The sequence below is a fragment of the Hydractinia symbiolongicarpus genome, chromosome 4 (assembly GCF_029227915.1).
Source record: "Hydractinia symbiolongicarpus strain clone_291-10 chromosome 4, HSymV2.1, whole genome shotgun sequence".
Classification (NCBI taxonomy): Eukaryota; Metazoa; Cnidaria; class Hydrozoa; order Anthoathecata; family Hydractiniidae; genus Hydractinia; species Hydractinia symbiolongicarpus.
In genome coordinates, this window is record NC_079878.1 from 20,082,962 (window position 1) to 20,102,962 (window position 20,001).

General features: G+C 34.0%; 3 protein-coding genes across 3 annotated transcripts; all 3 read right to left on the reverse strand.

Annotated features, from left to right (window-relative positions):
- Nucleotides 1–1,779: 1,779 nt before the first annotated feature.
- Nucleotides 1,780–4,196, reverse strand: LOC130641721 (microfibril-associated glycoprotein 4-like). The gene is made up of 7 exons (XM_057448658.1): nt 3,948–4,196; nt 3,695–3,844; nt 3,519–3,599; nt 3,317–3,431; nt 3,078–3,203; nt 2,677–2,946; nt 1,780–2,105 (listed from the first exon to the last, which is right to left on the reverse strand). Exons 1-7 carry the CDS (start codon nt 4,101–4,103, stop codon nt 1,831–1,833), a joined length of 1,173 nt encoding a protein of 390 aa, XP_057304641.1. The 5' UTR covers nt 4,104–4,196; the 3' UTR covers nt 1,780–1,830.
- Nucleotides 4,197–9,783: 5,587 nt separating this feature from the next.
- LOC130641723 (ficolin-2-like) lies at nt 9,784–14,655 on the reverse strand. The gene is made up of 7 exons (XM_057448660.1): nt 14,290–14,655; nt 12,764–12,937; nt 12,529–12,615; nt 11,549–11,663; nt 10,849–10,974; nt 10,483–10,752; nt 9,784–10,133 (listed from the first exon to the last, which is right to left on the reverse strand). Exons 1-7 carry the CDS (start codon nt 14,440–14,442, stop codon nt 9,859–9,861), a joined length of 1,200 nt encoding a protein of 399 aa, XP_057304643.1. The 5' UTR covers nt 14,443–14,655; the 3' UTR covers nt 9,784–9,858.
- Nucleotides 14,656–16,725: 2,070 nt separating this feature from the next.
- LOC130641724 (ficolin-1-like) lies at nt 16,726–19,609 on the reverse strand. Its single transcript, XM_057448661.1, has 7 exons — nt 19,341–19,609; nt 19,034–19,213; nt 18,874–18,939; nt 18,480–18,591; nt 18,137–18,262; nt 17,616–17,885; nt 16,726–17,036 (listed from the first exon to the last, which is right to left on the reverse strand). The coding sequence occupies exons 1-7, from the start codon at nt 19,482–19,484 to the stop codon at nt 16,765–16,767; spliced, it is 1,170 nt and encodes a 389-aa protein (XP_057304644.1). The 5' UTR covers nt 19,485–19,609; the 3' UTR covers nt 16,726–16,764.
- Nucleotides 19,610–20,001: the final 392 nt, after the last annotated feature.

Below are 20,001 nucleotides of genomic sequence, written 5' to 3' on the forward strand. Positions count from 1 at the left end.
ATTTGCAATAGTTAATATTTGTAATCATTATAAATTCGTTGACGTGGAATCAAAGAAATTAAAACTTTGTTGCGAGGATGAGAAAATAATTAATTTTATGTGTATTTGCTTTTGCCTGTATAATCTTAAATAAATGATTATAAAGATTTCATTACTTCTATTTAAGTTTAACATATATACAATATATATTGTTGTGACATTTTAACCTGCCTACCTAATTTAACATGCGCGTCTTACCAAAAATGTTAGCTCATTTCAAAAAGATATTTGTCCCATCCAAAGCCATCCTGGAAAGTTTAATACCACAGTTCCACAGTTAATACCACAGCTGCAAAAGCGATACTTAGCCTTTAGTTAACAAAGTACAAGTTAACTTTTTAAAGAAGAAAAGTTTTAAAATCAGCAAAAAAACTTACAGGCAATGCCTGTAATGTTCCTTTATAGAAAATTTTCTGCTCTTTGCTGGTCTTCCATCTTGCTGTCGTATTTATAATAAAAAAATATGTAAGTGTTTGTTTTAATCATTGGTAACGGCTATCGTTGATTTGTGGCATTTTTACTACAACCAAACCTCTTCTAGCTCTTGATTTTTTAATATAGGCCTCTTCTGTTAACTATAAAGGTACTTTTGATGAAACAGAACAGTTGACGAAACATTTGAGTTCAAAGAAATTGAATTGGCAGAAGGCTTATTATGCCATGCGTCCACTGAAAGCGATGAAATTCATTGGTGATTAATATAGTAAAGGGGTAATTTAATGTCGCTAAAAGTTATTCAGGCATCCGCTAAACATCTTATATACGTCGTAGAGATGTCGGTATTTCCTTGAAAAACTATTTTTTTCTGATTAATTAATTTTAAGAAATAAACATAAAAAAGCATTTTCTGCGATTGGTAAATATTAGTTGCCGGAAATTTATGTCGATAAAGTAGCTTATATTTAGATTTTAGTGTATCAATTTAACTTCTTCTAATAAGGTATCCCAAGGACAGCACAACGCTCCTTATGCATTGTTCGGCCAACAAAATCCGGTGACCATGATCTCCGGTATGAATTCTAGTCACCGGTGAGTGTGTAAGTGAAAAAAGAGAATACTTGTATCGTGCCACGAAAACATGAAAGATATCTACTTGTGAAATCCTACCGGCCTAAAGTTTTACTACGTATGTAGTTTTTAAGCAGCCTGTTTTTAAGTAACCTTATCATAATCTTCAAGATTTCTAGGAATGCTTAAGAGCAATAATTTATTGGGCTATGAAGTAAAAAATCCCACTTTACTAAGAGGTAAACCAGACTTGTTCATTTCAACTTATTGGTTTCCTTTTTTCTAGATTTCTGAAGGAACATTCATTTTCTGTTGGTCAAAAGTAATTCACTTACACCCGTGGGTGAGAGTACTTAAAATGCAACGAGAGTTTCGCGGAGGGAACAATAATCAATCATATCGATCAATATTCGCTGTATCCGTCTATACGGATTTTTTATGGTTATTTATTTATTTTTTTCAAGAAATTTATTTATCTGTTGCCTTAGTGAGAGTGTTAAAACTTATTTTTCAAACCAATAGTCCTGTAAGACAACGGTGGGTACGTGAAGCTTATTAAAGAAAAAAAGTCCCTTTCGCTAATAGGCGACGAACTGTTTTTATTGCACAGAATAACGATCTGCGCTTAAGTTAAGAAATTGGGCTTGAAAATGGCAGTTATCAATTCGCAATAACATAAATTTTCTCAAATCGTCGTGAATTTCAAAGAAAGAAAAATAGGAAAAAAGAAAATTTTTTTAACTATAAGTTTATTTATTTTCTGTTGATAAAAATTTTACAGAATTACTTTCTTCTGATTTTCATTTCAATCTTAGTCAGGTAGACGCGAGCCCCTCTCACTTTGCCACTAAAAGCTTTCACTTGTGGTTGGTCGTAGCTACGGCTGTATTTTTGAACAAAACCATACGCTCCATTAGGATTGTAAGGATAACTTGGGCCATAGCCGTGCCAGAAAGCACCATAGCTGAGCGCACTGTCTGCTCCATACTCGTCGTTGTCATTATCGTAGGTGGAGAATTTCTTGTTCTTGTAATCTTTCATCCAGTCACCAGCATCTCCTAAAAAAAAAATTTAAAGCATCTAAAACGCAAGTAGGTGTAGCTTTTACATGGAAATTTCTGAGCAACAATCAAGCAAAAATCGCCCCATAGTTGGACTGCCTTAACTGGCAAGAAATAGAGGATAATTTGAGGTACCAAACGATGGCCATCTAGGTTTTCTTCTTAGGTCCCAAGTTTCGGAAAGTTAATTATTTCTAGGCCAGAAAAAAAGGTCTTTTCAAAATGGCTCTTTTCCCTCAGGGTAATGTTATGGTATGTTAGTTCGTTGATTTAAATTTCTTTAAGCAAACAACAAAACACCATTTTCTTTCTAGGTGTTAGAAACCTAATTTTGTCAGTTTTCTCCGTACCTTTACGAAAAGTTGAAATTTTGTGATATCATATCACAAGACCTCATCTCATTTATATATACCTCATTTATCCTGCAAATAGTCAAATTTGTTTGAAAGATATAGGTTTAAAAAACTACAACTTTCGCGATTTCTGTTAGACCGCAAAAATTAATTTTTTCAAAAATAAGTTTCCTTGAGGTAGTTTTGTAAGTCTCTTTACAGATAAAACAACCTACCGTTGTAGCCAGCCAGACCCAGTCTGTATTTGGTACTCTCATCCCCAATTTCGAACATGCCATACTTCTCAGTGTAAGTTTTGCCATCTTTATCTTGGAAGTCCATTCTCATTTCAGTTCCTCTTCGATCGTCATATAATTGGATGAGGAAAATATTTTCAAGTCCCAACCAGAACTCGTGTTGCAAATTTCCGAATCCGTTTTTGTATGAAAACCAATCTCGCTTGAAGTCAACAGTATCATCAATACGTCTCTGGAAGACAGTCCAACCTTAAGAAATTGTATATAACTACCTGTCATTACCTTTGCTACCTCAATACAAGCTTCTTTTTTCTAAACACGTGCTGCAGCTATATTTAATTCATTGCTTTCGTGGGCGAGAACAAATTTTAAATTATTACCTCCGCCATCGGAGTTCATGTCACAGAAGACTGGGAACGGATGATCTCCAGCTGGGTTGATTAAGTAGATGCCATCATTGGAATTTCCATTTCTCAAATGCTCTTTGCAGTCACGTGCAGCTTTAACTAAAGAAAAAATGCTGAAGATAAAACGAAATATATTATAGAGAGGCGAAGACAATATTTTTAGGATAATGAAAGTTGCTTCGATGAAAAAAAGGAAAATGTTACAATCTTACCGTTTTGGCAATCACAATAGTATCCTCTGCTAAAGAATTCATCAGCATAATTCTTGTCTTTGCATTGACATGATCCACATACATCTTTTCGTTGTTTGGAACAAACAGTGACTCTCTAGTGAATATATAAATTATCAGGCCTATATTCTATATTAACAAAGTTAGTCAAAAATAAGATCAATGGATCATTCAGATTCCTTACCTTAAGAGAGCTACCACCACCACTACTTGTTCCACTGCCACCCTCAGCTTTAATAAGGTCTTTCACCATTCTTTCAATGGCCTGAGTCAAGAAAGAAAAAAACGAAATAAGCAAAACATAATAGATATAAGTATATATATCTAAAAAATCTTAGTAAATCTTTAGTATCGACTTACTGCTCTATCCAAACCACCTGAACCACTTCCTGGTGGCCCTCTATCTCCTTTTGGTCCTTGTGGGCCCCTGTATCCTCTTGGTCCTTGTGGGCCATCTCTTCCTCGAGCTCCATCTCGTCCAGGTTGACCACTTCCACTAGCCCCTCCGCTCTATAAAAAAAAGAAGTGTTGAAGGCTGTGCATATGATTTTGTATGGTTCCTTCACTTTTTCCTAGCATATTACTTAGGAAATGTACACAAGCCTCTTCTTACCAGTGTAATATTCATGCAGTCTCTACCATCTCTTCCTGGCATACCATCACGACCATCTCGCCCATTCAAACCATTTACGCATTGGCAAGTTTGTGCTGCAATGGCATGCACTAAGATAAGCGCTAACAAACCGCATAGCAATAATTTTGCCTCCATGTTTGTAACAAAGTATTGAAGTTATCACTGTTTCAAATGGAGAATCTAAGCACGAATTTTGTACAAGAAATTTTTAACAAATAAATGCATCTGTTATTAACGCGTTTAAATTAAACCAATCAGAAACTAATATAACGCGCACCTGTTTGCATTGATCAACCAATGAAATTGCTTAGCAGTTTGTTGCTAAGATTATAAAACTTACTTTTTAAATATGTTAATAAAATCAAACGCATGGTAAATGGAGGTATCTTTGATCTACCTGAATAAATGTCATTTTCTTTGTTTCTCACCTGCGTGAAAAGTATTTCGTATGCATGTTTGTTAATCCAATCTATAAAAAGATCGCACGATATATTTATTTTAATTTTTATTTATTTTTCTGATTTATTTTATATTAATTCTTTTGTAATTGCGCGATCACATGTGAAAATTAGTTTGCAATAGGAATAAGAAACGATAGTTTATTTGCAAATTTGTAAATAACTTGTTTCTTTTGTCACAACTTTAGAAAATTTTCGATCTTGATCGGTCATGATATAGACCGCCTTTTAAAAAGGAAACGGGTGGAAACTATACGTTTGATCTTATTTGCTTTTAAAATTTTGCTTTAAAGGAAAATAGCAATTTACAAATCAATCACGCAATTTAATATCCCAATGAGCATTTTTTATAATCTCAGTTCACATTGTTATCTCGCCACACCTGCATCTGACCCTTCGTTAAGCTGCCTGTCCCATATGACCAGGATATTTCTGCAACGTTATGCGGTAGAAATGAAGTCTTTATAGTAGTGAAAACTAGTGATACGTGAATTAGAACAATGTTCTAAACTGGTCACAATTTTTTCTTATTAATGTTCGTAAAAAGACATAATGCGAAATATTTTCAAATCATTAAGCTGTAGCCCGTAGTAATTTATGTTACCCCATTTATGATTAAAAAACGAAAAATTCAAACCATTAGTTTTTGTGTCCACGAATTTCTTCCCAAGCTATATTAGAAAATAAAGTCTATAAAATGTTGACCTATGCCTTTTTTATTATTGGAAAAAAGGATTTACTAATTCGCTACATCTTTTTTGTGGATGCGATGAATTTGTGTCCTACCTAAAACAGAAAGGCGTGATTTTCTCATATATAACGTTTTGTGCTTAATATTTACTGTAATCCTATATTAACTAGTGTTTGAGAATTATGTAAACATGAATTTTAATTTAAGTGTTACTCGAGAAGTTAGAATTTATCAAAATAATTTTCAGTAATGTCTATCTTAAATTTAAAAAAAAAAAAAAAAAAAAAATCCAGGTGCCTCTAAAAAATATGACTTGGTTTAGCGTTGAAACATAGAAAATACACTAAAAAATGATATACCAACTTAGAATATAGCTTTCTTTATTTCAAAGATAAGGTAGTTGGATAATTGAGGTCGTGAATAATTACTAAGTTTACATACATTGGATGCACTAATACCTGCTACCTATTATGTAAATACAGACGCCACCTTACATAAGAACTGATAAGCATTTGTACGAAGGCAGTAAAAAGAATGACTAACAATTTTTTACAGCTTGCTATATCTGATAATTTTTTATTTCACTATAAACACGAAGGAAGTCAAAAATTTGCTGAAAAAAACCCACGAAAAATAGCAAGGAGAATGTTTAATTTATAGCAGAATAGCAAAATTACAGAACGTCATCAGTAAAACGAGCGAATTAAAGTTATCAAAGTTTAATTTGCGGAATGGAAAAAGGCACAATATTCAAGGTCATCATCATCGCATCAAGCTTAATCAAATTTGATTGAATCGCTTTTTACAGCTCAGACGATCTTCCATATCAGTGTGCAAGTTTTGCATGAGGAGCTGCTTCGTGCATTTGTTGATCTGGGCAAGTCTCAAAAGCACGTCCTGTCTTTACATACTCGTGTTGTGAAAGTCTAAAAGGGTATCACCAAAAAAGTTCAAACTTGCTTCTTCAACAGTGCTAAGCAAAGCAAGGTCTTCTCTCGGGAATGATATTAGAAATGCTGGGTTAGTTGCCGTAAAGTTACTCATTCGTTAGATGATCCTCCATAAAACATTCAATATTGTCTGTAGCATGTGTTTGTAAGTTTCCTTCTGTTTTCTTTTGAGCAACTTTTTCAGCGTCTACGATGTTTATCCGAAGAAAAGAACAGACTCTAATCACAGCTCGGAAAAAGGCCCGCTTAAAGTTGTCAGAGAAGTTGGACTTCTATGTATTTTGCTACCGCTACGCATTGCAGACTTTTGCTATTCTTACATCTACATATTTTTCTGCTGCTGATTTATTGCTGCCAGGATAGTCAAAACTTTTTGTTTCTTTATGTTGTGCAATGTACATATAATAATACAGTGTTGTAGAGCATTTATAAAGTCTATAGTAACACTTTCAGTACGTTAAGTTGTAGACAGATATTTTCGGATGTAGTTCGGGGCTATGAAGAAAGACAATCGCTCAATGGCGTCCGGGAGCAAGGTAAGTTATTCAGCGTAATCTGCGTTGCGTAACGCATAGCTAGATGCCTACAACCTTTTGGAGGGTAAATCCAAGTTCAATGTACATGTCGGTGAGTTTAATATCCAAACATAGGATACATAAAATTGGAAGTCACCGAGTGAGCGAATTTTTTGAGGTTGTGTTTTCGCAGTGCATCATAATGGCAGATATTGTTTTCTTTTGTTTGGTAAGCCGTACCCTCTTAGGGTAAGTCTCCTTTTGACTTATCTACTGAATAGAAAGCTTTCGAAATGCCGCAGAAGAGAAGAGCTTCATCTTCTCCATCAGCCAGGATTTTTCCTACAATGGACCAGTTTTTTCTAAATCTATTTTGGTTTATGAGAAGTATGCTGTCGATTCCAGTAAGCAGTAGCTATATTGTAGATTTTTGCTGCAGTTGCAGTTGGAGTTATCTGCAGTAATTGGGTGTGACACTGAGGTCACCGTTTTTGGAAAACGAGAGGATGCAAACCTCTATCCAGCGTTATATTTCGTTTTGGTGGTACACAAAGATACCAAAATCTCATAATGTCGTTGCAGTTAGCAAGGCTAATTGTTTCATTGTTTTGGGTTTAGCAAGTGCATTCGTTGCTCTATCGTTTTGATGGAAATGTTTATGACGACAACATGTTTTCCTAAAAGTGTTTCAAAGCGGGTTTTCTATTTTTAAGGCGATCTTGTGAACTGGCTGCTTTCATTTTGGCTCTATTTGTTTTTTTTACGACCAAATAACTCCTTTACTATCTTCCAGGCAGGTGAGAATTGTTTGCTTTCTGCACCTCGAGTGATTTCATCGTTTTTTTCTGGACTTCGATTGTTTTTCCGTAAGTTTTGGGTAGATCAAATTTGGCTTTTATTACCTTTGCTTTGTTGTTTGCAGTTGGTTTTGTCAAATTTTTCTTTGATAGCTTTTTTTATCAATCGCACGTTTATCGCAATTGTTGTTTGACTACCATCAAACGGTTTTTGGACATTTGTTTAGCTGCAGCATCACAATACACTTTTACAAAGTTGTCTTATGATGTTTTTCTCACGTTTGTTGAACCCACATGATTTGAGTACTTATTTCGAATTTCCAGGTTGTTAACCAGCTGCGACCATTCGTAGACTGAGACGTCGAAAAAATTAACTTTCTTAGCTCAAAAACTGAAACGGATGTTGAACGATACAATTCTACGATCAGATTTTACGCTGCTGTAGGCTTTGCAGTTTGTTTCACTTTCTAAAAAAGCCCAACTCTTATTACAAGCTCGCAAATGTGTCCTACAAGAATGGAAATTTTTGCCTCTCTGAGCACCGACACGGGAGTCGTCGTGTGTTCGAATCTCATCTTGGTAGCTATTTTTACTTTTTTTTCTTTTTTCTTTTTTAAAAAGATAAGACAAGTGTTCAAAACACTTGTTTAACTAACTAGTAAATAAAGGTGTTTCCACCAAACTTTTTAAAAGTGAATGTAGGCAGAATTAACTGAATTAATGAATTTCGCAAATTTTGGGGTTTGTGGGTTTGTGGTCTTTCTTCTTCCTGTCAGTCGGTTCACCCAAGACGGACCCATCGAAAATTAAAAGTTCGAGGAATTTTGCTTTCAGGAAGGTCTCACAAATCAATCTTGAAAAATAAGTGTGTAACAAATATTATTGCGTATCTGAATAGTAAAATATGTCGTGTCTAACTTCGTAACAAAAATCCCAATTTGATAGACAGCTTTTTGTAAACTTTATTCGCGAGGTTGTTTGCGTATATCATACGTCTTGTTTCTTTTTGTAATTAATTCTGCACCATACTATTTTAGAAGTTAAAAATTTTTTTGGGTATGACGTCACCTCTGTTGTCATAGTGGATCCTGAGATTCTAAAGTCACATTCTAGCATTTTTAAGCTTATTTCAAGTCTTTCAAGTATTTTCACACATCCAAGACGTTTCTAACCGTTTTTTATCCCAATATTTATGTTTCACCATTTTAACCTTTTTTGTGTTTGGGGAAAATAATTATTCTAATTTTTCAACAATGTGTTAACAAGCATTCGTGACCAATTTTGTGGTAATGCGATGTAACTTTCGTATCTTTGCGTCACTTTTGGAAAAGGGGGGGGGGGAGGGGGTTGGGCTTCTTTCAGCCCACTCCTGCCCTTGGTATTCAGAGCCCCCCAAATAGGCTGAGTAAGGTTAAAGACGTATCTCTCTAAAATTATTGTCGATATATATCACACTTGGTTTATGTTTCAGAGAAAAACAAAACAAGATTTCTTTGGTTAGGGAGTCAAGCGTGAAGAGCGAGCAGTGGTACAAAATTTATCGCGTAGGTACACTGCACTTGAGCTGCATTTACATGTGTTGCAGTTGCGCACATTTTACATATAACATTTAATACTTACAGAGGGGTACCACTGACGTTAGAACAGAAGGTTCAACTGCTCTATTTGCTATACATCTAGGACAGAGCTAACTATTTCCTACACGTCAACATGTGTCAAGCTTAAATATAACACTTTTTAAATGCAGTTGAGTTACTGAGTTGCTAGGTAAGGGCTTAGGCAACAATAAGGTCAAAATCTACATTCGGAAAATTCTATTGTTATCATATAATCATAAACAGAAGTATTTTGATTATATGTTAAAACCTGTTTGGTAATTGACTTGATACTGGAATGAACTAATCAGACAGCTAAAGGAGGATTTCCTTACAAAAACTTGTAGTTTAGGAGTTAAAACTCTGACCTACGGAGAGGGAACACCTGTGATTAGAGGGAAGCCATTTAAGTAGACGAAACAACCCTGTTTTTAAAATGCAATCGTCTTTTTTTACTCGATAAAAGATTATAATTTTCTGCAGATTAATGCCAGGAGATTTTTCAAAACCTCTTTGTGACAGATTCAACACTGTTTTTTCGAAGTATAAATATAGACAGACCCCTGACATACTTATCACTATACCCTGTGCGTACCTTTATACTCAAGCCATGACGGTTAGGCGAAGATTGTAAAATACTGAAAATACTTATAACTAGCTTATAACTTATTGCTGAAATTACAGTAACCTTTGGTTTTTATATAATTACATGGGTGGCCACTTATCTAGCCACATTGGCTTTCACCTAAAAACTTTATCTCTTCGACTCCAAGTGGTAAACATGATGGGTAGAACTAAAACAATGCTAATAAACAATTAGACCATGCACGAATCGAAATTGAAATTAATTTAGTCGTACATATATATTTGAAAATTTCACATCTTTATTTTCTCCTGATTTTCATCTCGACTCGAGTAACATATTTGGTGGTTCCAACGATGGCAGCTGTAAAAGCTTTCACATGAGGTTGATAGGTTCCTTTGGAAAACTTTTGCACAAATGAATAAGGATAATTTGGATTGTAAGGATAGCTAGAGCCAGCACCATGCCAAAACGCTCCGTAATTTAAAGCGCTGTCACCCGAGTAAGCATCATTGTCATTGTCAAATGTGCAGAATTTCATGTTGTTATAATATTTCATCCAATCACCTCCATTTCCTACATACAAGATTTAAACAATTTGAACTTATAAATAACACGTTTGGCAGAGGAATGATGATTTCCTTCATATTCAGCTTCTATACTGCGTTAGTCGTGATAATATGGTCACATATTATTTTAGAAAAAAAATCAGTTGCATTGGTTCATTTTTTTGAATCCTTTTTTTTACCTTTTTGGGGGCATTTAAAAAATATGTAGCCAACAACAATAAAAAGGTTCACTTTATTGTTGTGAGATCATGTAGAATTTTAATATATAACATTTATGATAACAATATTATTGAAGATATAAGCTTGGTTATTCACAGATAATAAAAACAACAAAAGGAAATACAAAATTGCCCTACCGCTGTAGCCGGCCAACTTGATTCTATATTTTGTGCTTTCATCACCAAGTTCAAACACACCATATTTTTCGTAGTACTTATTATCATCTTTATCTGTGAAGTCCATTCTCAATTCGCTGCCTCTTCGATCATCATATAATTGAACAAGAAAAATATTTTCAAGTCCCAACCAGAACTCGTGTTGCAAATTTCCAAATCCGTTTTTGTATGAGAACCAATCTCGCTTGAAGTCAACAGTATCGTCAATACGTCTTTGGAAGACAGTCCAACCTAAATAAAACAAAACAATACTGCAGAAGCGTCTCTCTCCTATTTTTAAACCAATGACAGTAAAAATGTGTCGTTAAAAGTTATTGATAAACAAACCTCCACCATCTATGGTCATATCACAATATACCGGAAACGGATGAACACTTCCTGGATTGATCAGATATATGCCATCCTTAGTGTGACCATTCCTGCGAAATTGCATGCAATCACGCTCGGGCTTGACTAAATAAAAAAAATGTGCTCAAGCGTATAATAGCGGGTAAAAGTGCATTCCATTGCAAATAACAGTCAGTACGAGCAAATTGTGACTTTAATAGCAATGTTAAGGGTACATTAGGTCATAGCTAACCGCAATAAATAGTATTGCATTATAAATAACCATGGTTAAAAGAACATGCTTCATGAATTCCATTATTTGAGAAATCTTGTCATAAATATTGGCAAGTACAGCTACATTGTATCATATTGAATGAAGATGCATCAATTGGATAGCATCAACAGTTATATTTTTCGCTAATATTCTTAAAAATATATACATATAAATATAAATATACAAGTCACTTCACTGGAAAAGTGATAACGTCCCATGCTGGATTGTTTACTATCTAACAATTTAACACTTTATCAACTTAGGCTGTTTCACACTTGTAACGCAAACGCAAGCTTAAAACTTAGAAAAAGACTGTGTGAACACCTGCGACGCAAGCATTAACGTAAGCCTAAGCTCGACGCGAAATATATAAAAAAAATTGATATTACGTCACAAATGTGAAATTGGCTTAAACAATATACTTACGATTTTGACAATCACAGTAATATCCCCTGCTAAAAAATTCATCTGCGTAATTTCTATCTCTGCACTGACAATCTCCGCAGATACCTCTTGCTAAATTAGTACAAACCGAAATTCTCTAAAAAAAAAAACAGAACAGTTAAGACGTATCTATTATTATCATATATAATTATAATCTGGTCCTTTGATTGACCAATACACACAAAATATATGTTATATTTTCATTTAATACTGAGAAACGAGTTAGTTTTATCTTCTCTCGATCGACAAAATATTTCGTAAAAAAACTTATACTTTTTATATTTTTTGATTACTTGAGTGAAGTTATTGTTTGCCAAACGTTAATTCGATTATTCAAAAATAAGGAAATTGATCATGGATTAATTGGCACGAAAACATATATATTATCTTGCAATTTTAATTGTTTTTGAACAAAGAACTTCACAAAACCATGACTCGTGATATATGTTAACTAGAAGAAACAAGACTCCAATCTTGGTGCTGTGCGATAACTTTCTACTGCTTCTGAAATTGTTTTTACTTTTTACGATTTACATAAATAAGCAAGATCATTATCCGTTTCACGCATTTTAACCCCGTTCTTTACATCATTTTGAATCTTTGGTTTTCTCTTGTTGAAACTTGAAAGAACGTAAAACATTGATGGAAATTAGTGTAAAATTTGTCACCTAAGGGACGTGACAAAAATAATTTTCAAATCTTTTAAATTTTATGTACTTGTTGGTAATAAAAATTGCTTTAGTATCTGAATATTAAAAATGATTGCTTATTATATATAAATGTCGATAAAATTATTAGGATGTTTTCGAAACATACAGTGACTCGAGCAAAAAAGCACAGCATGGCAAATTAAACGTCACGAAAGTTCCTTTTTTTCGTTACACTTTGTTGAAATCTTTCTAGTTACAACGAAAGTAGCTAAATTCAATCTCAATGATAAGATGACCAATGATATGACTTACCTTCAACGCCCCAACGCCAACATTTCCTGTTGTGGTTACGCCAACACCTTTGCTGCGTAAAATGTCATCTACCATCCGTTCCACTTCCTATATTCACAATAATGTTGAGTTTACCGTAATGGTCAAACAATAAAATAAATCGCATCAACTGACACTATTTCCTTTTTCATTCATATGTTCAGGATTTAATATAACTGTAATAAATTAATACAAGTTATAATAAAATACAATTCACCTGTTTGTTCATCCCACCGGAACCACCTCCTGGGGGGCCTCTATCACCTCTTGGTCCCTCTGGCCCTCTATTACCTTGGGCTCCAGGTGGACCCTGTGGTCCAGGTGATCCGTTAATACCATTTGCTCCAGGTGGACCTCTTGCACCAACGCCACCAGTGAAGCCTAACGTTGCCTAAAAGCACATTCTTGATTACAAATATAAATTATTGAATCCATCTCCTACAATGATCGTCTTAGGGGCTGATTATATGAGGCAGGTTACTCGGTGCTGGCTCGTTTAAAGGAAAATCTATTTTTAAAAAAACACAAAGGCTGATGTTGATTTTTGTTCTACAAGACAGTTTTGATAATATTAGATGGGTTAAAAACGAGTTAGCTCGCTTGCTTAAAGCGAGCTGGGTCGGTCATGTAATAGCTTATCACTGGACAGAAACGGGGCAGTAGCGAGTTAGCGCATGCAAAGTAGCTTAAAATAATGAACAATAATGATAGACGAGACAAGACACCAGTGACTTTGTAAAGAACGCCATACACACACCAGCTAGCAGACGTTGACCCAGTAAAAATACAATACAGCAGCAACCTTTTTTTCTGCAGAATTTTTAGATAATATATTAGGAGCTATGTAGGGTCTTAACCCATTACAAACTTGCACCAGCCTGAATGCTCCAGCCTAAAATGTCTAAAATTTTTTTACACAAACCTTTTATAGGACCAGCATCAACCCACCCGACAGTTTCTGAACCAACTTTTTCTCTTGGTCTAGTTTTATCAGGCGTCTCAAAAGCAACCGTTTTAAAATATATTACATTTTGAAGCATCATTTTTCTTTGAATGCACAAAACTAAAATGTTTGTTAACAGCTGTAAAATATTTTTTAAGAAAACCAATATTTGTTGATAATAAATGCGTGCGTCATCTTGATTTTTTCCCGGGATGTAAACAATTTGGTGCGCGTTTAGCTCGTTTAAATTTTTCTATAATAATAGCGAGTTGGTGCCGGGTTGTAAGAGAGCCAGCACCGGGTTAACGCGCCTTATATAATCAGCCTCTTATTCTGGTAAAATTTCCTACTGAATTGTCCATTAGTGCTAAAGATGCACAAAATAGCGATGTTTGGAATATGTATGACGGGCAAATCCGTGGATGTTTTTACAAGTCAAAAACTAGTTAAAAGAATTTTTTTTTCTAGTATTTATATATTTGTCACATTTTTATTTCAGGAGCAAAATTAACCATTACTGTTTTTCACCAGCGGTACGCCGTTTATACAGTAATGCAAAAAGAAAGCAAAAACTGAATTTTTTTTTGCCGAATAGTTTTATTGTTATCAACATGGCGAAAAGAATGAGTTTTGATCTAAAAAACGCCTCGTCAAACGTCACAATTTCTATACTGCACTTGAACAAGTATATGATTGCGCAGAAGTTGAATAAAATCGCAGGATATAAGCAAAAGGTAACCGGACCAATTCAAAATAAGCTCCTAAAAAACAGTCTAACGCATTTTTAGTAGGAGCCTTACCATGGTTATATTACAGTCTCTTCCGTCTCGTCCAGAGAGCCCATCACGACCATCTCTTCCTGGTAGACCATTTGCACATCTGCAGAGTTCTGCATTGACAGCAATAAATCTTTGACAGATACAAACAGCAAACAAAACATAAAATGCATGCATACTGATAATTTCTCTTTGGCAATCGTGTTCTGTTTAACAATGTCAAATGTACAAAAAATCAAGTTAAAAACTTTACATTACAACAAACTTTTAACCAATCAGATACGGAGGTGATTGTGGTTGCTAAGTCTAAATTTGGCATACAAGTAGATATGTTTAAGGAAAGGATTAGTACTTGTACTTTAATGTTAGATCAAGAATACCAAGATTTTGAAATATATGTAAACGGTCAACATCAAAAAGGAAAGAAAGTTAAAAAAATGGACTGTTGCTAAGTTTTTTGATAGACGATTCAAGATATTTTTGTCAAGTTGTTACAACATAAATAATCATTGATAAAGCTTTAGCATATTTAATTATCATACGGTAGCGCATCTCCATCACGCAATCAACTTTATCGTCAAAAACTACATTTAAAATGTTTCCGAAGGATAATAATGACGAAAAAGAAAGAAAAGCTAAAGAATATCAACTGTTGCTAGGTTTTTTGATGGACGATTTTAGATATTTTTGTCAAGTTGTTACAACATTAACAATCATTGATAAAGCTTTATCATCACTTCATTTACCGCATAAAAAATAGATTTAAAAGGTTTTCGAAAAATATTCAATGAACCACTGCGGTTATTTACAGGTGTATTGGTCAACGCATCAACCTACAAATTAAAATATCTAAATTTCACCTCTACGTTGCAAACGCTACCAAAGAACCTACAAATAAGAACTGCAACCACACCTGAAGAGTTAACCGCAATGCATTTGCATACGATCTCCTACACATACACTGCTAATGGAATTCCATTAGCAGCGTCCATGAGCGTTCTACCATTCGAATTGCACCAAAACTGATTAAATTACTTAGTTCCAATATTTCCTTTTCGTATCATATCATTCGCATTAATAAGATGAAACTTTAGCGCAAAATCTTTTAAGCGATGTCTTTAATAAGCCATTAGGGACTGATTTCGCAAAATACATTTGTGGTAGGTTTTTCTCAAAGAGGTGAATGATTGTGTAGCGAGATCAGTAAAACTAACCCTGGTCAAACTAGATTTTTATACGCTATCGTAGAATAGATTATGGAAATATTTAAATGCTCCATAGGAAGAATTTATCAATAAGTTTTTACTGTGATTTTAAAAGCGAAAAGGCATTTTTGACCGGCTAAAACTCGTCATTTTCTTGTTAGGAGCCTTTCATAGGAAGAGTAAAAATGCGTAAAAGGGACAGCTAACACATATTAACACATATCACAGTATTCTAAACGTTTTTTTAAATATCTTAATAATTACCAGTAAATAATCAACAGAATATGCAGATAACAGTAAAAACCACTCAGGAATAAAACTTTGCTTCATTACTTTCACCCAAAGTGCAACAGATTGCGTACATTTTGCTTCATAGGGCTAACCATCTTTGGGTAGTTTCCATATCGACAATTGATGTTCATAACTAATTAATCAACTTGAAGGCATTTTGGTAAAAATACGAACTTTTCGCCATACCAATTTAAGATGCAGAGTTTTTTTTACTCATTCTATTCTTAAGTAAACTTGGCAAAAGATTTTGATCAAATTCGAGACAAATCGGTGAAGATTTTTTAATTAGATATCTTCTTTGCCAAACTTAAAAGTAACCGCCAAAAAAATTGTAGAGTTTCGCAGAACAACTTTTTGCGCTCAGGTTTTTCATGCACACTGTGAAACTGTTATAGTCCCTTGCACCAAAAATGCAGAAATTATGTTTGCGTTTGGTACAATTTTTTTAAAAAAGAATAAGTATCACTTTAAAAACTTTTCGAGGAAAATAATAACAGAGAAAATTGTTTAACAAAGTATGACGAAATGTTTGAGAAAATGAATTATCGTTTTTCGTTTCTGCGATTTAATAGTTTTTCTATAAACGCAATTAATCAACTTTTACCTACTTTTGCGGAACTCATTATTGCGATTTGCTCTATAAACAAATAAAAAACAAAGAAATTTTCCCCCGGAAAATTACTTCCCTGATGTAGCACATAATTTTACCCTTTATTACGCATCATTTTAATATGCATGATTAATATATTGTATACGGCGTCAAAATCCCCAAACACGTTGAAAAAGCTTTTCCCCCTTAATCATAATGTTAACCTACTGTTCATATAAAAATGTTTTTTTCGCTGGAAAAAAATTCATCTGTCAAACCTAACTTTTTAAAAGACCGGGAGCACGGTGTCTGATGAGCCGACTAATTAATGCCTGTGCTTTTAGTTATCGAATAGAGAGAATAAAAAATCAGATATCAGGATCGAGTTATATTTCAAATACAATCAGTTCTATTTTATTTTCTTCTTATCTTCATCTCAATGCTTTTTAAATATGTAGCTTTGACATTGATTAAACCTTGCAAAAGCCGTTGGTGAGGTTGTTGATGGCCTTTACTGTAGATCTGCTTGAACTCGTAAGGTTTGTTAGGAGTGTACTGGTAGTAAGACGAAGTGAACCAAAAGCCGCCATACGTCAAAGCGTAGTTGCTGCCTGTTGCGTCATTATCGTTGTCATAAGTTGAAAATTTTGCACCATTTGAGTATTTCAACCAGTCTCCTCCATCACCTGAATATATAATGGTAAAAACATTCCTCTTCTTCTAGAGGTTTAGAAATTACAAAAAACATGCCCGAATTTTGTTAAAACCTAACTGAAGACTCCATAGAAAATATAACAGTTTTTATTTTGTTTTAAATATTCTTGATAATTAGCTCCTAATCTTTAGAGGCGTAGCTACCACAATTTGTGCATCTTATAAAACCGATGATGTAATGCATTTTACAAAAAAAAAAATGATTTAACTTGATGCCTGTAGTATTTGATAAAAGAACACTTTCCGTGCAAAGTAACATTTTGATTATCCGTTAAGAATAAGCCTTTTGGAGAGCATGTAAAATACAAAAATATATTCGCTTTAATTTGGCAAAAACTCTTAAAGGAGAGAATATAGTACAAAAAAATTAATTTCAGTGACTTTGGATTTCTTGATTTCAGAAATTTTTGTATCAATCACAATAAAATTGTTTCACCTCATGGTCCCGTGCGCATGTACAAAAATCGTATAATTTTGGGAAACTATTGAATACAAGTCATTCGTATCTCCATAATCAAAAGGGAATATTTATCAATCAGCATGTTACTTACCACTGTAGCCAGCAGTCTTCAGTCGGTATTTGGTTGATTCATCTCCGATTTCAAACAATCCATATTTTATTCTATATCCTTTATTATTCATGTCAATGATTTCAATCCACATCTCAGTTCCTCTTCTGTCGTCATAAAGTTGTGTAAGATATATCTGTTCAAGTCCCAGCCAGAATTCATGTTGTAAATTACCAAACCCGTTCTTATAAGCTAACCAATCACGCTGGAAGTTGACTCGACCAGTCAATCGTCTTTGGATCATAATCCAACCTTAACATAGATAATACGTTTAAAATGCCTTTGATAAACTCCCTGAAAGTGTAGTAGGTTCGTGCACGGCTCTCAGTTCTGGGAAGTGCGGTTCGGATCCTGGTATCTTAATAGTACGAAAAGTAGCTTTACTTCATTTTAACGGCTGAAGGTGCTATGTCATATTAATCATACAGAAGTAACCTCTTCTTTATTGGTTTTATAAAGCAAAATCATGCGATATTTGTTAAGAAAATAGTAAAACAAAATACCTCCTCCGTCAGTGTTCATATCACACCATACAGGAAATGGAGAGGTGTCTCCTGGATTGATTAAATAAACTCCATCTGAGGATTGCGAGTTGGTTTTGTGTTGGCGACAATCTCGTGCAGGTGGTACTAAAAAAATTACATTAACTATTTTAATCTATTGTTAGAAAGAGGCAGAATTGTATATATTCTATGTACATACAAGCAGCTCCCTGACACAAATTAAAATGCAAATAAATAAACGGGGACGGATAAATATACTTACCAATTTTCAGAAATGCAAATCTCAAAAGAATAAAAATAAATAAACGGACAAGATCTTAAACGGCAACAAAAAGACACGTACGTTTTTGACAATCACAGTAGTAATCACGACCATAAAACTCATCGTCATAGTTTTTTTCCTTGCACTCACATTTACCACAGACATAAGCAAGATCATTGCAGACAGAGTAACGCTGAATATAAAACAAAAATTAGTTAACAGCATATAGGGGTTTTAATATTATTAAAAGTGGTGCAAGGCCAAGCTAGTTAGATGACATTCTAGGAAGCTTAATCTTCCGAACGCATCACTGGCGTTGTGGCAAGCACTAATTGCTGTACGCACTATTTTTGTGTAAAAAGGAAAAACTTATTGTACTACTGTTTTTACAACAACCATTATGATAATAGCATTAAAGATAAAATAACAAAATGGTGTAAACAAGCTACAAAGTTCTAGATTCTTGTAAGGAGACCTTGGAATCTATTGAATCTGTTGTTCCACGCGCCTTGATGGCACCTTCAATAATTCTTCCTACTTCCTATAAAGGAAAAAAAAAATGTCAGCCTTAAAAAGTCAACGTTGTATATAATTTATAAAAATGTACGTAAATAATAAATAATTATTTATATAACCTCTGGAGAAACGTACGAACCACTGCTTGGTCCTTCGTCTCCTCTTTGTCCTTTAGGACCAACGTCTCCATCTGGACCTTTTGGACCTGGAGCACCTGGCTTGCCATCTATACCATCCCGTCCTGGAGGTCCAGCTGGACCAGTAGGAACCTTTGGCATTTTTCCGGAATAACTGTAAGCCTATGTTATATTAAATAAAATTTAATTCAAAGTTGTTCTATTTCCTCAAACATGGCAGAGTGTGCATTTAATATTTTTGGAAAAGTTGAAGAATTTGTTATGGTATTATTATAGAAATCAGTCTTACACCATCTCGTCCATTACGCCCATGTCTGCCATCTCTGCCATCTGCTCCATTTTTACCATCAATACATTTCGTGCATACAGGTTCTGCTGCAATTGAAAGACATGGAAGAAGAAGAAGACATAAAAAGTAAAAGAACCCCTTCATGATGACGAAAATTTTTTCACTTAATGTTTTTTGACTTTAACTAAAAATCAAAAAAACGTTTTTTTTTTGTTCACGAGCGTGTGGGTTATTTACCATTCTTTCGATAATTCCTTTGAGTTTCCAAGGCGATATTTCATTAAATTAAAATATCATTTCACACGCAGTTAAAACGATATTTCCTGATCTGTCAGGTAAATAAAAAATTTGTAAAGACTTTCAAAAAGTTTATTAGCTACGTTATTGTTTTTTTTTTCTTTTCTAAAAAGAAAGAAAAGGTTCCTTTAAAACATATTATAACCTATTTCTGAAAATCAGAAAGGCATAAGTGAGCCAGAATATTTTTGTACGTTTTTTTATTACTTAAATTAAATTTGCACTCAAGAAAAAAAATCGATCGAAATGGAACGGAACGAGAAAAATATTTTAATTTAGTTAGCTATCTGCTAATTATTCTTTTGTTTTTAAAATTATTTTTCTTTTCGTTCTTGTCCGTAAGAAAAGTATAAGTGATTTCAAT